The sequence below is a fragment of the Plecotus auritus genome (assembly GCF_963455305.1).
Source record: "Plecotus auritus genome assembly, chromosome: 4".
NCBI classification, from domain to species: domain Eukaryota; kingdom Metazoa; phylum Chordata; class Mammalia; order Chiroptera; family Vespertilionidae; genus Plecotus; species Plecotus auritus.
In genome coordinates, this window is record NC_137775.1 from 177,909,089 (window position 1) to 177,925,958 (window position 16,870).

A 16,870-nucleotide genomic window follows, 5' to 3' on the forward strand; every position below is an offset into this window, starting at 1 on the left:
AAACAAAGAAAATTCACCTGAAAAGGGAACACAGAAGAGGCTCAAAACATTTTAAAAGTCTTCAACCTGCCTAAGTAAAGAAAGAAATGGGAATTAAGAATCATTCTCATCTAGCAACCTAGCAATGTTTTGTCAATTTTCAAGGGCACGTTCAAGGACAGGGGAGGATGTAACAAGACAAATACCCTTACACAGAACTGACAGGACAAACAAAAGGTTTCAGAACAGCAATTTGGACATGTACATCTGAAATAGGAGAGTCAGCTGGGGCGGGAGGGGAGAGGAGAAGTATATACACTGAATTTAAAGGTTGCCAGAAAATGTGGATGAACTCAGAGTGAGGGGATATGCTAACTATTAAGAGTTAAGAGGATCATAAAACCAAGGATTATCAGAGTGAGGCAGGACCTCATCCATCAGCTGAAGCAACTCCCCTCATTCCAAAGGGGCAAAACGCAGCCTAACTCAATGCACGCAGCTGTGACCACCCCTACAAACAGGAAAATGCTGTTTTCTCAATAAAAATAACCATGTCCATTAGGATTCAGTATTTAATTCAATCAAAACACCTAAACTCTATCTGACACCAAAAGCAAGAGCAACAAAAGAAAAACATAAATAAAACTGGACTTAATCAAAACTAAAAACATCTATTCATCAAAGGACACTGTCAAAAAAGTTAAAAGATAGCCTACAGAATGGGAGAAATATCTGTAAATCGCACAACTAGTAAGGATCTAGTACACAGAATGTACAAAGATCTTTCACAATGCAACAACAAAAAATAAAAATAAGTAAGCGAAGGGCTGGATAGACATTTCTCCAAAGATATACAACAAATGGACAAGTACATGAAAAGATGTTCAATATCATTATTCACTAGCGAAATGCAAATGAAAAACACAATGTATCACTTCATATGCTCTAGGATGGTTTTAATAAAAAAAAAAAAAAAAAATGGGGGACCGGGGGCGTGTTGGTGGAAATGTAGAGAAATTAGAATGCTTGTTCATGGCTGGTGGGAGTGTAACATGGTTCCGCTGCTGTGGAAAAGTTTGTTGGTTCTTCAAAAAGTCAACCAGAATGACCAGCACTTTCTCTCTTAGGTATATCACCAGAAGAACTGAAAACAGGTGTTTCAAACAAATACGTGTACATGCATGTTTAGAGCAGCACTATTCACAACAGCCAAAAGTTAGAAACAACCCAAATGTCTCCCACAGATAAATGGATAAAAAATGTGGTATATACAATGTACAATGGAATATTACTCAGCCATTAAAAGGAACGAAGTACTGACCCATGCTACCATGGAGACAAACCTTCAAATCACACATAGAATGCAGCTCCTTACCATGATGGCAACTGGTCCGTCTGGTCTAAACTGAGCACAGCCGGGCACAGGGTCATGTGCTTCCCTAGGCACCCTCTACAGGCCTGCCTACAGGGGAGCCTTCGGAGTTACTCCTCCCCTGCTCCTCGCTGGCTTCCTATCAAACTAAAGCAGTAAAACCCTACATTCCTACCATAGCTCCCTCTAAAACCTTTCCTTTCCACGCTCTGTTTTTATTTTCCACAGAATAAAAATAAAAAAACTTATGAATCTATGCACAAAGCTGTAATCTGTGACATCAATAACCAAGGAGGAAAGGGCTGTAGAGTTCTTTTTATGCCATTTAAGTTAAATTGGTGTCATTCAAATAAAACTTTTAATTTTAGATAGTTATATATAACTAGAGGCCCAGTGCATGAAATTCGTGCAAGGGGGAGGGTCATGTCCCTCAGCCCAGCCTGCACCCTCTTCAATCCCTCTCATAATCCAGGACTGCTGGTTCCCAACTGCTCGCCTGCCTGCCTTCCTGATTGCCCCTAACCGCATCTGCCTGCCAGCCTGATCACCCCCTAACCACTCCCCTGCCAGCCTGATTGATGCCTAACTGCTCCCCTGCCAGCCTGTTTGCCCCTAACTGCCCTCCCCTGCAGGCCTGGTCCCCCCCAACTGCTCTCCCCTGCAGGCCTGGTCACCCCCAACTTCCCTCCTCTGCCAGCTTGGTCACCCCTAACTGCCTTCCCCCGCAGGCCTGGTCCCCCCCAACTGCTCTCCCCTGCAGGCCTGGGTCCCTCCCAACTGCCTTTCCCTGCAGGCCTGGTCGCCCCCAACTTCCCTCCTCTGCCGGCTTGGTCACCCCTAACTGCCCTCCCCTGCAGGCTTGATCGCCCCCAACTGCCCTCCTTTGCAGGCCTGGTCCCTCCCAACTGCCCTGCCCTGCTGGCCATCTTGTGGTGGCCATCTTGTGTTCACATGGGGGCAGGATCTTTGACCACATGGGGGCAGCCATCTTGTGTGTTGGAGTGATGGTCAATCTGCATATTACTCTTTTATTAGATAGGATAGAGGCCTGGTGCACGGGTGGGGGCCAGCTGGTTTGCCCTAAAGGGTGTCCTGGATCAGGGTGGGGGTTCCCTTGGGGCGTGGGGTGGCCTGTGCGAGGGGCCTGTGGTGGTTTGCAGGCCGGCCACGCCCCCTGGCGACCCAAGCGGAGGCCCTGGTATCTGGGGTTTATTTATCTTCTACAATTGAAACTTTGTAGCCTGGAGCAGAGCCAAGCCTTCTGCTTGCTCCGTGGTGGCAGACATTTCTTTTGGGATTTATGTATCTTCTATAATTGAAACTTTGTAGCCTTAAGCGAGGCCTGGGCCAGCCAGGGTGTGCAGAAAGCTTGGCTTCCTCCATCGCCGGGGGCAACCCTAGCCTCCTGCTCTTTCCAGCTCCGTGGCTGCCGCCATTTCTGTTTGGGTTTATGTATCTTCTATCATTGAAACTTTGTAGCCTTGAGTGGAGGCCTAGGCCGGCAATGGCAGGCGGAAAGCTTGGCTTCCTCCATTGCCAGGGAAACCCAAGCCTCCCTCCTGCTCTCTGTGGCGGTAGCCATCTTGGTTGGGTTTATTTGCATATTCGCTCCTGATTGGCTGGTGGGCGTGGCTTGTGGGTGTAGCAGAGTGGTGGTTAATTTGCATATTACTCTTTTATTAGATAGGATGGCACTGTAACAACAGAAAACATATATCTATAGCACACAAAATCCTATATAATAAAATGCTAATATGCAAATAGACCAAACGGCAGAGCAACCAGTCGCTATGAAGCACACTGACCACCAAGTGGCAGAGGCTCAATGCAGGAGCTGCCCCCTGGTGGTCAGTGTGCTCCCACAGCGGGAGCGCGGGCTCATGGCTGGCGAGCACAGTAGCAGTGGCAGGAGCCTCTCCCGCCTCCGCGGCAGCGCTAAGGATGTTTGACTGACAGACATCCCCCAGGGCTCCTGGACTGCGAGAGGGCACAGGCCTGGCTGAGGGACCCCCTGCCCCTCCCCAGTGTGCGAATTTCGTGCACCGGGCCTCTAGTAAATAAATAATAAGGAACCAAATCATGTCACTACAAAGAAGTCAACACTGCACAAATATAGGCAATAATGAAGCAAATAAGGGTAAAAAAAAAACACAAAACTTTAAGACATACAAAATCAAAACAAAGTTCCAAAAGTTAAGATCTTCCGTATTAATAACCATTTAAATGCAAATAGATTAAAAGTCTACCATCAGAAAACACAGATTGTAAAAGTGAATTTATAAAAAAACAAACGGGATCCAACTGTACGTTCTCTACAAGAGACTTTAGTCTAATAATGCAATTAGGTTGAAAGTGAAAGGTGAGAAAACATTCAACACAAACAGTAACCCTGAGAGATGGAGACGGAGTGACCACACTAGTACCGACGAAGCACAGGCGTACCTCATTTCCTTGTGCTGCGCTTCACAGATGTCGCATTGTTTACAAACTGAAGGCAAGACCCTCCTTCGTATCGATAAAAGGGTCAATGCACCAGGAAGATAATACAATTATAAATATGTAGCACCAAACATCGGAGCTCCAAAACACGTGCAGCGGACATTGAGACTAGAAAGTGAAATAGATGTTTCTACAACAATAGCTGGAACTTCGACACCCCCACTGTCAATAACGGATAGAAGCACCATACAGAAGATCAGGAAGGAAACAGAGAAAACGAACAACACGATAAAGCAACCAGAACTACCCGACATATACACTCCACCCAACAACTGAATATACAGTTTCCTCAGGAGCACATGGAAAACTGCCCCAAACAGATCATGTATTAGGCCACAAAACAAGTCAGAATTCATTCAAATTGCTGGAATCACATAAACTGTCTTTTCCAATCTCAATGGAATAAAAACTGGAAATCAATTACGGAAACAAATCTGAAAATTTCACAAGTGTGGAAATTAAACACACTCTTAAACAATGAATGGGTCAAAGAAGAAATCACAAAGGGAATTAGAAAATACTTTCAAACCAATGAAAACAAAAACAAAATGTACCAAAACGTATGATATGCAAAGAAAGCAATGCTAAGAGGGAAGGAAATTTATAGCTGCAAACACTTACTTAAAAAGGAAGAAAGACCTCAAACCAACAAACTAAATTTACACAATAAGAAACTGAATAACTCTGGCTATATTAATTAATTAAAAAAAAAAGAAAAATCCAAATTACTGAAATAAAGCAGGGACATTACTAACAACTTTATAGAAATAAAAAGGATGACAAAAGAGTTACTATGAGCAACTACATGCCAATAATTTGGGTAATCTAAGTGAAATAAATTCTGAGAAATATACAACCTTCCAAGACTGAAACATAAATAGTAAGAAATCTGAATATAGACTTCTAACTGGTAAGGATTTGAATCAAAAACCTCCCCAGGACCAGATGGCTGCAGTGGTAAATTCTATTCAACACTTTCTTAAAAAGAATTAACACCAATTCTTCTCAAACTCTTTTAAAAACATTAAAGAGGAGAGAATATTTCTTAACTCATTCTGAGAGGCCAGTATTATCCTTACACCAAAGCCAAAAACTATGGCAGACTGTTGAACACTGCCAGGTTTAAAACTGCGGGTCAACTGAAAATTGCATATAAGTGGACTCATGCAGTTCAAACCAGGGTTGTTCAAGAATCAACTGTAATCAAAAAGATATCACCTAGTCGTGGACTGGAAGACTTAATATTGTTAATATGGCACTATGCCCAAAGCAATGCAATCCCTGTAAATCCAAGCAACATTTTTTTTATTTTATTTTTTTGCAGAAATAGAACAGCCCTTCCTAATATTCTTGTGGAAGCTCAAGGGTCTCTGAAGAACCATACAATCTTGAAAAAGAGGAGTCGTGTTGGAGGACTCACATTTACTAGTTTTAATACTTACTACAATGCTACAGTAATCCAAACAGTATGGTCCTACACACGAACATCTAGACCAGCGGTCACCAACCGGTGGTCCGAGGACCCCGGGTGGTCCATGAGGTCCGAAAGGTTGGCGACCGCTGATCTAGACCAATGCAATGGAACAGTGCCCAGAAATAAACCCTCGTACAGGTGGTCAAATGACTTTTGACAAGGATGCCAAAACTATTCAATAAGGAAAGGACGGTCTTTTCAACAAACGATGCGGGAGAAACTGTCTCCACATGCAAAAGGATAAAGTTGGATCCTTATTCAACACCACCTATAAAAAAAACTCAAAATGTATCAAAGACCTAAATGTAAGAGCTAAAAGCATAAAACTCTTTGAAGAAAATATAGAAGGAAAATTTCATGACATTGAATTTTGCAACGATTTCTTGGATATGACACCAATGACACAGGCAACAATAGAAAAAATAAATTGGACTTCACCAAAATTAAAAACTTTTGTGCATCAAAGGACACTATCAAGAGAGTGAAAAAAGGTAACCTAGAGAATTAGAGAAAATATCTGCAAATCATGCATCTGATAAGGGATTAATATTCAGAATATATTTTAAAAAACTCCTACAGCTCAGTAACAATACCAACTGAAAAATGAGCAAAGGACTTAAGACATTTCTCCAATGTTACACAGATAGCCAATAAGCACATGCAAAGATGTTCAACCTCATTCATCATTAGGGAAATACAGATCAAAACCACAATGAGATACCACGTCACACTCATTAGGATGGCTATTCTCAATAAAACAGAAAATGAGCATTGGTGAGGATGTGGAGAAATTAGAACCTTTGTGAACTGTTGGTGGGAATGTAAAACAGGGCAGCAGCCACTGCTGAACAAAAAATTAAGCACAGAATTACCACATAATCCAGTAACTCCACTTTTAACTCTTATGTCCAAAAGGATTTTGAAAGCAGGCGTTCAAACAGATACTTTATACCAATGTTTATAGCAGCATTTTTCATGGATGATGAATGGAGAAACAAAATGTAGTATACGCATACATACAATAGATGATCACTCAGCTTTAAAAAAAGAATGAAACTCTGGTATGTTACAACACAAATGAACCATGACAACATTATGCTAAGTGGAATAAGTCAGGCACGAAAGGACAAATAGTGTATGATTCCAATACAAGTTACAGGCGGTACCTAGAACAGTCAGATTCATCGAGATAGAAAGTGGAGTGGTGATTGTCAGGGGCCGGGGGGAGAGGGAGAGGAATGGGGAGTTAAGTGTTTAATGGGCACAGAGTTTCCATTTAGAAAAGTTCTAGAAGATAGATGATGGTGATGGTTCCACAACAATATGACTCTCCTTCAGGCCACTAAATTGTACACTTAAAAAGAGTTAACCTGGTAAATTTTATGTCATGCACATTTTACCAAAGTAAAAAAAGGGCACAAGAAAATAATCACTGTCGTTTTTTAAAGAAAAGACATACGTGGGGAGAAATACACAGACGTGTCTGTGCGTGCAGGGCTATCTGAAGGAGTAGCCGAGGAACCAGACTTCGCTTTGGCAGAGGCCCTGAGGGCAGGGAGCCAAACGGCTTGGGAAGTGCTGGGTAATTTCCTCTTCCAGAAAGAGCAACAGACAGGAAACGTGAAGCCAGTGTGGAGATTTCTCTGGATTCTGAGAGACTGATTATCAAATAGCCTTGACTATTCAGGGCCCAGGAACAGGCATTCCTCCCATATACCTGGGAGGAAAGGCATGAGAACGTTTGCATAAAGCTCTGATGGCTTCCAAACTATGACTGCCAGCATTCTGTGAAGCAGAAGCCGCTACGTCCATGGCTATAACTAAAAGGTATCAAAAAGACTGTCATAGTACCAGTCTGTGCTGGGCACCATGCTAAGGGATCCGACGAGGAATGAGTCATATGGGGTAGGGGGAGCCAGACGATCTTTAAACAATTTCACTGTGGTGTGATAAATGTGAAGAGTCCAGAAGGGCACCTGACCCAGCTGTGGGGCGGATGGTCAGGAAGACTTCTAGGGGCAGCAAGATCAGCCACATCTACACAGCTCAGGACAGAGCCAGATGGGAGGAGGACGCACAGTAGATTCACAGATGGAAGAAATAGTCACAGGCATGTAAAGCACAGCATTGGGAGTATAATCCATAATCTATACTAATAAAAGGGTAATATGCTAATTAGATCGGGTCAACCGAACATCTTCCAGTCGTCCAGTCCTCCTGCCGGACAAAGTCACGGTGGAAGGGGCCAAGGCAGAGGTGGTTAGGGGTGATCAGGCCGGCAGGGGAGCAGTTAGGGGTGATCAGGCTGGCAGGGGAGGGCGGTTAGGGGCAGGCAGGCAGGTGAGTGGTTAGGAGCCAGTGGTCCCAGATTGCGAGAGGGATGTCCGACTGCCCGTTTAGGCCCGAACCCGCAACTGGCAGTTGGACATCCCCCGAGGGGTCCCGTATTGGAGAGGGTGCAGGCCGGGCTGAGGGACCGCCCCGCCCCACTCCCATGCACGAATTTCATGCACCAGGCCTCTAGTATTGCAATAACTCAGTATGGTGCTAGATGGATACTAGACTTACAAGGGGGGGGAGTCACTTAGTAAGGTATAGAAATGTCTAATCGCTATGATGTACACCTGAAACTAATACAATATTGTACATCAACTGTAATTGAAAAATTGTGTTTTAAAGGCTGGGGGACAGTGAGGCCCCCATCTTCCAGAGGAGAGGGTCCTCGTGCTCAGTGCAGACAGGCGCCGAGCAGATCTGCACAGGGATGAGGGGGGAGGACCTTCACTGCACAGCCCAGCCCTGAGGCCTTTAGACAGGGAGCCTCTTGACACACGTGTGCCCTGCTAGTGGAAACCGTGAAGAACAATCCCTGGGCGGGAGCCCTGTGCGGGCTGCGCACACCACGTGGCTCCTGGCACTGTGCCCGAGTGAAAGTGCACACTCCCTAAGAGCGCGTGCTTCCTCGTTGCTAATTGCAGCCAGGGAAGAGGACCCACTCGGCGCGATGAAGGCCACGCGCACAGCCAGATGCTCTTTTCGGGGAGTTTTTAAAGCTGGGAGTGTGGGGACACAGAAGGAAGCTTGTTGGTGGTGTTGTTTTAAGCCAGGTGAGGGGAGTCTATGTCAGAGGCCCTGGCTGGGAAAGGCTAAGTGAAGTCCCATTGGCTTCAGCTACTTTGATTTTAAAAACTCGCCAAGTTAAAAAAAAATGCCTGGGACCCATTGTCAGAGGAGACCAGAGAGAGGATTCAAAATAAACAATGTTTAAATGCACTTTTGTTTTTTTCTTCACTTCCATTTTAAGGCCATGCTAATGGAGAACAAAATGAAGATACTAGACAGTTTGCATTTAAAATGTTTCCAGGGATTTCAATATCAACGAAGCCCTCAGAGTCCTAGAGCTTTAAATAAAAAGATATTGGGGTCTGTGTGTGTGTGGGGGGGGGGAAATTATCTTTTCTATTTTAGGATTTATTACAGGTGTGATTTCTAAGTTTTATGCTTGGCAGTTCCGTCCTCCCCAAACTGGGGGGGCTCAGGGACAGCTAGAGGGCTTTCTAAACCCCAGGTGGGACAGGGAAGGGGATGTTTTCCTGGAAGAGTCATTTAAAATAGCATATCTGTATTAAAATCAATTAAAATGTTTCATGGAAAAGAATGCAAAACAGGCATGACTTTAAACTGCTAAGAACAGAGACTACACTGGATCGTAGCCAAAAGGCCGAGAAGCCATCAGGCATGACTTTTAAAGATAAAGCTGGAGATTGATGAGAAAATCCGCACGGGCGGGCGAGGCTGCTTACACCTCCAGGCCTCTGGGGCAGGCAGGAACTGGTCCTTTCGTGCAACAGAAAAATTCGAGAAGCCCAGCCCGCTCCAGGATGTCCCCGACTGTTGTAACTCATGCTTCCACTCACTACACACAGACAGCCCTACACCACCTTTGTACAATAGTCAACACGTATCTAACACCTACCTCCCAGATGCCAGGCCCCTCACACATCAGGGTATTGTCATGTGGGTCTGCTGCATGGTTTTGAGTCACAGGCCATTCCCCTGGGGTAACCCCTGGGCCCTCCTCACAGAAGAGGAGGTCTGCCAGCAGGCAGCCAAGGGGAGGGCAGGAGAGAGTTGGGGAGGGCTGGGCCCTGGGACAAAAGACCAAAAGCCAGAGCTCACTCAAAAACGCACGGCACTCTCCAAGGACACAGGACTCTCCTGAAGGAGGTTTAAAGATGGGGGGGGGGGGTGCTGCCCAAACCACTGCACTGCTGCCATGGCAGGTTTGGGGGAACAGCAAAGGGGTCTGTGGGGAGGGATCCCCGACCACGCCCCGTCCTGAGGATACTGGAACGACTGGCAGGACACAGGACACCTGGGAACTTGTTGCCCACACACCTGCCCTCCCCCTGCCAGCCGGGCTGTCCTAAAGCTCAGGCTTTAGAGCCCGCACCGAGGGATGTGAAATGCCCTTCTGTAAATGTTTCCAGTGCAACACGCAGCCAGAAAAGTGCACGTCTGGTGACGTTTTCCAAACTGCCCATTACAACCAGCACTTCGTATGGTAACCCTACTACTTGACTTTAGATGTCCCGTCTTCAGGAGTGCTACCTCGGAGAGGACTCGTAGTTCAAATAAGCAAGACCAAAGCAGGCACCTCCTTTAAAACAGGGATTCACGGCCCCCGGAGAGCAGCTGGGCACAGGGTCCCCGCCTTCCACTGCCACAACCAACCGCACAAATCCCAGGACAGTCCCGTCCACAGGCACTCCCAGGAGGCATCCATTAGCATTCGTGGATCTTTGCGGGGGGGGGGGGGGGGCGGGTTCAGGCAGACCTGAAGGTGGTAAAGAACATACCTCTACCGCTGTCCCCTTCCCCCAAAGAAGCACATTCCAATGGGTATTCTAAGTTCAGGAAGAAAAAGCCACTGTTTCGGTCCAGTGATCATGAGCCCAGGTTCCAACCTGAGCAAAAGCTGCTTTCTCTCAGCGAATACAACACAACAAAAAGAGAAATGCCTTTAAAAAGCAATGTGTCAGAGGTTCCCACCATCGAAAATCAGGCCCCTTCCTTTTATGAGATAGCAAGCACGTGACAAAGAACAATAATTAAGAACAGTGTGGACTCCAATACAAGGAATAAGGTATGTACCCGTATGTGCATGTACCCCAAGACACCTATTGTAAAATTCCTTTAGTAATAAAAAAAAGGGTTTCAGCAACAGAAAATCAACACATGGAACACACATCTACTCAATGAAATACTGCAGTCATTAAACATGAAAGCTATCAAAGACCTCCAAGCTACTGAGAAAACCAGTATTGAAGGCACTAAAGAAAGAATTCAAACAGCAGTCATACGATAAAAGCTATGCAAAACGGTGACGGGACAAAGCCACGGGGTGGAAAAATAACTAGAAAATGACACCCAGACAGTGGGTAGGTAGAGCAGTAGCTCAATGTTCATTTTCATTTCAGCTTCTCTTAACATGCCTTTTTTTTAAAAAATATATATTTTATTGATTTTTTACAGAGAGGAAGGGAGAGGGATAGGGGTTAGAAACATGGATGAGAGAGAAACATCGATCAGCTGCCTCCTGCACACCCCCTACTGGGGATGTGCCCACAACCAAGGTACATGCCCTTGACCAGAATCTAACCTGAACCTGAGACCCTTCAGTCCCGCAGGCCAAGGACACTCCATCCACCGTTCCATCCACCGATCCAAACCGGCTAGGGCTTAACATGCCATTTCTTACACAATACAAAAATCACGTGAAAATCATTGTCATGTAAACACTTGGTGGACCTTATTCCTATTCTGAAGCTGACATGTGCAGACATCATCCAAGGAAGCCTATGCAAAGCCTAAGACCAGCTCCTCCTGTGAAGACCCCCAGCCCGCCCAGCTGGAAGGAGGAGGGAGGGTAATCATGAGAAAACGCAGAAGTGCTGACACCCCTCATATTTAAACAGCACCTTCTACTTGGCATGCCCCTGGTCATCTCGGTGGCACTATGTTGGGCAAAGACCTCTGGCCTCATCAAATTATTTCCGTGAAAATCTGGTAACCTGACCACATCTGTGGTTCCCATGGAAAGAGTCAGGCAGTGGCCCTGGGAACTGAATCCACTCCTTCCCTGCTGGTTGCCTGAAGCTAATTGCTCCATTTCACCTTATCTTTACAATGCAGATAATGCCACCCGCTTCAGAGAATTACAGTGAGGATTAATTCTGATAACTTTAAGTACCTAGCACAGCCCGACTTTTAAAAGGAAGTGATAGTTTCCTAGGGTGGGGGTGGAGGGGGAAGGTTGGGAAGAATGGCTCTTTTTTTAAAAATATATTTTTATTGATTTCAGAGAGGAAGGGAGAGGGAGAGAGAGAGAGAAACACCAACAATGAGAGAAAATCATTGATCAGCTGCCTCCTGCACGCCCCACCCTGGGGATCGAGCCTGCAACCCGGTCATGTGCCCTGACAGGGAATCAAACTGTGACCTCCTGGTCCCATCGGTCCATGCTCAACCACTGTGCCACACCCAGCTGTGCAGAAGGATGGCTCTCAACACCTCCTACTCCCCAAGCTAAAGGCCACCTAGGTCCCCACAGCACAGAGCAGAAGCCAATTGGGCCTGGCAAAGGCAGAAAAGGCAAGAGTCTTCCTGTCTTCCAGCGTAACTCACAATACCTAGCACATAGCTGGTGCTTAAAGAACACCTGATAAACAGACTAACCCAGGCGGGGAGCCCTCAGCCAGCTGATGACGGTGGGGGGGGGGGGGGGCGGGGAATGGGACACAAAAAAACAAAACAGGCAGTAAACATCAAACTCTGCCTCCAGGACATATTTTTGCAGTGCAGGGAGGGCACTGACTTTCACTATGGAAGACAAACTTTCCTGTGTTAACTTCAGCTCTATTTACCAAATATGCCTCTGAATGGTACTATTTTAAAACACTCAGAAACCACTGCTTTTCATAAACAAAAAGAAAAAAAAAAGGCCCCACTATTATTTTCTTACCTCTACCCACCCCCTAAGTAGCCTGAAACAATTCCACTTTGGTCAATAGAGCTATAATGAGTCTTTACAAAGCAAAACTGCATCCCGAAGGTAAGAATTCTAAACTGTAACTCAGCGAGTGCGGATGGGTCAAGAACTCTCAACAGCACTTTAAAATGAACATGCCCGGACTATTCTATTCAAATGGCTTTACTGATCTTTTCATTCATTTGGTGTAAGATTAATAAACGTTTTAAGGCCACCTAATTATGTGTCATGGCTCTCTGTCCTGTATACCTGACCAAGGCAGAACTGTTGTTCTCGGAGGTTTCTCCCCATCACTAAAAATTCAGTTCTTAGATTGATGAGTCAGTTGTTTATCAACACCACCACCAGTGGCCTTTTAAATATGGAACTATAAAAGTGGCAAATCACTGCGCTGTCCTTCCAAGATGACACCCGCCTCCCGCCGCCGTGACCTTCTGGGGCTTTGGGCACAAATTTTTTTAAAGGATTGGAGTTTTGTTTTTTTTTTGTTTTTTTTTTTAAATACATATTCTATTGATTCTTTACAGAGAGGAAGGGAGAGGGATAGAGAGTCAGAAACATCGATGAGAGAGAAACATCGATAAGCTGCCTCCTGCACGACCTCTACTGGGGATGTGCCCGCAACCAAGGTACCTGCCCTTGACCGGAATCGAACCTGGGACCCTTCAGTCCGCAGGCCGATGCTCTATCCACTGAGCCAAACCGGCTAGGGCATAGGCACAAATTTTAGGCTGGGTACAAACTTTGTAGCTATGAGGTCAATACCCAGAAAAATTCCCCTTTACCCCTCCTTTACCTCTGCAACAGCATGCCTATTCATGAGAACATTTAGCATCATTTCCTTCTCTAAGGGACCAAACTGCACCCTGAAGCTAGAAGAGAATTAAAAGACAGCACGGACATTCAGGACCTCCCAGTCTCTCTGCCAGGAAGCTGAGGCCGGCTCATCCTCAGCTCCTGCGAGCTGCACTGCTGAGCGCTCTCAGTACGGGACCATCTACTGGGTATTATTCCTGTTATTCAATATGAAACCTCAAAGACACAGTGACCAGCCCAACAAGGACTACAGCCCATGGGAGGTGTGATCACCGTCAGAGAACATCAGCTCCAGCACGCTGGTGAGGATGGAGGAGGATGGAGGATGGAGGATGGAGGATGGAGGAGGAGGAGAATGGAGGATGGAGGAGGAGGAGGAGGAGGAGGAGGAGGATGGAGGAAGAAGAAAAAAAGGCAGTGTGGCTCAGCGTTTTTGAGTGTCTACCCAGGAACCAAGAGGTCGCTGGTTGGATTCCTGGTCAGGACACATGCCCAGGTTATGGGCTCCATCCCCAGTAGGGGGCATGCAGGATGCAGCCAATGATGATGTTCCTCTCTCATGGATATTTCTCTCCCTTCCTCTCTCTCTCTCTCAACATCAGTAAAACATAGTTCCTAAAACAGAGTCTAGAGGGGAATTCAGGGTTTAAATGAGTCTCTTGTCCTCTCCTCCCTGCCTAGTTCCCTCTGCTCAGAGCACGAGGCCTAGGCTGCCTTGCCGAACCCCTTCCACCTCTGTGCTTTCCAGGGGATGGAAATTTTATTTACTGTATGTGCGAGATTAAACCCACTGCACACTGAGCCGAGATTCAGCTCAGTAACAGGCTTCAGGCAGTGCACCACACTGCTTTATTCGCAGGGCTGGGGCACAGGGTGCAGCCACCGGGCTTTAACATCTTGCTGCTCCTGAAATGCTCATTAAGTGCTCTTATCTGCAGTGGATCTTTTATAACCCGCAGAACCATTCTCCACTATTTAAATTAGGGAGACTATAATCTGCTCGCATTTAAATTATGAACAGGAACACTTCCACTGGAAAAACCATCACACAAATCTTAACGTGTACTGCCAGGTAGGAGACCGTTGGTAAAGAAAAAAACAAAACATCTGATCACCTTACACTTAGTAATTTGCCCTAATTGACGCATAAGGTGTCTGAAAGCATTTGTGGATTACCCCCACGTGGTTAAATAGCTTAACATTTTACAGCTACAAAAATTTAGCCTCATAACTTAACAGGAAAATGTCCCCTTCCTATATATGTTGGGACATTGTGAACTTCCTAAGCATGAACTATGGCAGTGAGTCCATCAGAAAAACAGGATTCAGGCAAGAGTGATACATTATCAAGATACAGTTACTGGTGACATTCATAAGGGGCTCCTTTTTAAATCTTGGAGACACCTGAGCCTCCTAGAAGCACAGGATATTAATTAGATGGTAAAGTGCAACGGCAAAAGAAAAATTTGTTTTAATCTAACCCTGATTCAGTCCTTCTTAACGTCGAGTTACTGTTTGTTTTCCTTGCTTTTCATACCTCCCTCCCTGGAGAAATTTTAAACTCTTACTCTTTCTTATTAACATCCACAACAGATCTCTCTTCGGAAAGCCTTTCAGAAAGCACTACACAGCCGAACTGCCCATTATTGGCTCTGCCTTTAATTTGCCGCGGGACTTGGGCAGGTGACAGGGGCGTGGGCTCTGGCACCACTGGCCACCCCCGCAGCCTGGCGCGGGCCCTTTCTTGTCTCCCAACACCCAGGCCCAGCACGCAGGTGGAGAAAGAGGTAAACACCAGTCAAAGGTTGGAAGGTGTGGAAGCAGTGAGTCAGAGGCGCTCACAAAAAGCAAGAAAAAAAAAACCCAACACTTCATACAAAGTATCTTGGGCTCTGGCAAGCTGCTTCCTTCCCTTTCTAAAAGTTTTATTTTTAGTTCATTTGAAAAACAAAAGTGTTTATTGCTTACCTCTGGGGGAAAAAATACACTCACTACTAGAAAGTAGAGCAAGGCTCTTTTTAAAAGAAGGAAAACTGAAGCCTCGTTCACATTCCCAGCACCCACTGAAACATTAGGGTGACTTACTCTCAAGTGCTGATTAATGAGATTTTTAAAAGCTACTTAAGACCTTGACGCGTTAATTGGGGTCGTGCTGTGTATACGGTTTGGGACCTTGGGGCTTTTTGTTTTTTAATTTGGCCTAATGACGTTGCCATCCCCACCCACACTCCTCCCCAAGTGGTTACAAATTCCTTGAAAACATTTACCAAAGTTCTAGAACAAACACAAGAGCAATTCCTTTTAAACTCCATTATCCAGGTTGAACCGGCCTGACCCTCAACTGTTTTTCAGAAAAATTACGCTTTTCTTAAACTTCCTTATGTCTGTGCCAATTCCAAGAGAAAGTGGGGGGCGCGCACCAGAAAAGCTCCCCACTCCCAGCCCCGGTTCCACGAGCGCAGCAAACGCCGAGCGCTGCGCCTCTGCAGCCTCCCCTCAAAATGCCTTCAGTCCTGGGGCTCGCAGCCGCAGCGGCGGGCCTGCGACCCTGGGCACCGACCCGGGACGGAGGTCACAGCCCGAGCGCGGAGGCCCCCTGCCCCTCCGGTCCGGCTGGCACAACCGCCACCCACTGCGCACACCTGGGAGGCACGCCCACTCCGGGGTTCGCGGGACTGGGCGCGCCCGGTGCACGACTCCGCGGCCAAGGGCCACGTTTCCAAACCCCAGGCAGAGAGGACGGCCGGGCGCTAAGGGAAGGCGGGCCGCGGGGGCGTTGGGGCTGCGGCGAGCGGCCGGACCCTTACCTGAGAGCGAGTCGCCAGCTCCATGCTTCCAACCCGGGCTCCAGCTTCCTCCTCGCACGCTGCCCGGGAGCCTACCTCCCCCTTGGCCAGCGCACGGCGAACGCCCGCGGCCGCGCAGCCCGCGCGCAGCGCCCGAAGCTCCGGCCGCCCGGGGAGGGGCGCACTCGGCGCCGGGACAGGGGGAGCGCGCAGCGCCGCCCAGTTGGCGCCGCCGCCCAGGGCCGCGAGGCTTCGGCCCCAGATCCAAACTTCGTGACCAGGGAACTAAGCTTCGCTGGCGGCGCGAGAGGGGGCTGCAGATGGGCGCGGCCTGGGGCGGCTACCAGTATGGGGGTGCCGGGCTCCCCCCTGCAGCAGAGGGAGGGAGTGGAGCCGTCCGCCCGGATTTCGCGCGGGAGAAATGAAAGGGGGCAGTCCCGGGGCAGCCTCCAGCTGGCACGCTGGGCTTGGCTTTGCGCGCGGGATGTTTGCAGGGTTTATTGCTGGCGTCTGCTGCAGTCGGTGGGTGTCTCCAGGGCTGCTTCAGAACTTGTCTGGTTTTGTTGTTTCAAAGGGGCGTTTTGTGCCGCCTTCCAAAAAACATTTAGCCAGAGTTGCCATTGCAAAAAGTTGCAAACTCCACTGGAACTTTAGACGGCCTTGGCTACCCATTGTAGGCCTCCAGCGCCGCTAGGCAGAGTTCTCCAGCGATCAGGAGTGCTGATTAATTTAACAAATGTTGGCTGGGCACCTACTATGTACCAGGCAGTGTGTTATGCAATGTTTTTATTCACATGGTTGAACAAAAAACAGGTCCTTGCTGTGTTGGAGATTACAGTCAGGGAACCAGCCACCTACAAGATATAAACATAATAGTGATGCAAATAAGGGTA

The 16,870-nt window shown here is 47.1% G+C and overlaps 1 protein-coding gene across 2 annotated transcripts in view; it reads right to left on the minus strand.

Annotated features, from left to right (window-relative positions):
- The window catches only part of CDCA7L (cell division cycle associated 7 like), a 33,710-nt gene extending 17,303 nt beyond the window's left edge, over nt 1–16,407 (minus strand). Inside the window, exon 1 of one of the 2 annotated variants that reach the window (XM_080663817.1) lies at nt 15,999–16,407. In XM_080663817.1, coding sequence (XP_080519943.1) covers nt 15,999–16,022 — 24 coding nt within the window. In that variant the 5' untranslated portion in view covers nt 16,023–16,407. The remainder of the gene's footprint in view (nt 1–15,998) is intronic. The other variant, XM_080663818.1, reaches the window with a different exon arrangement.
- Nucleotides 16,408–16,870: the final 463 nt, after the last annotated feature.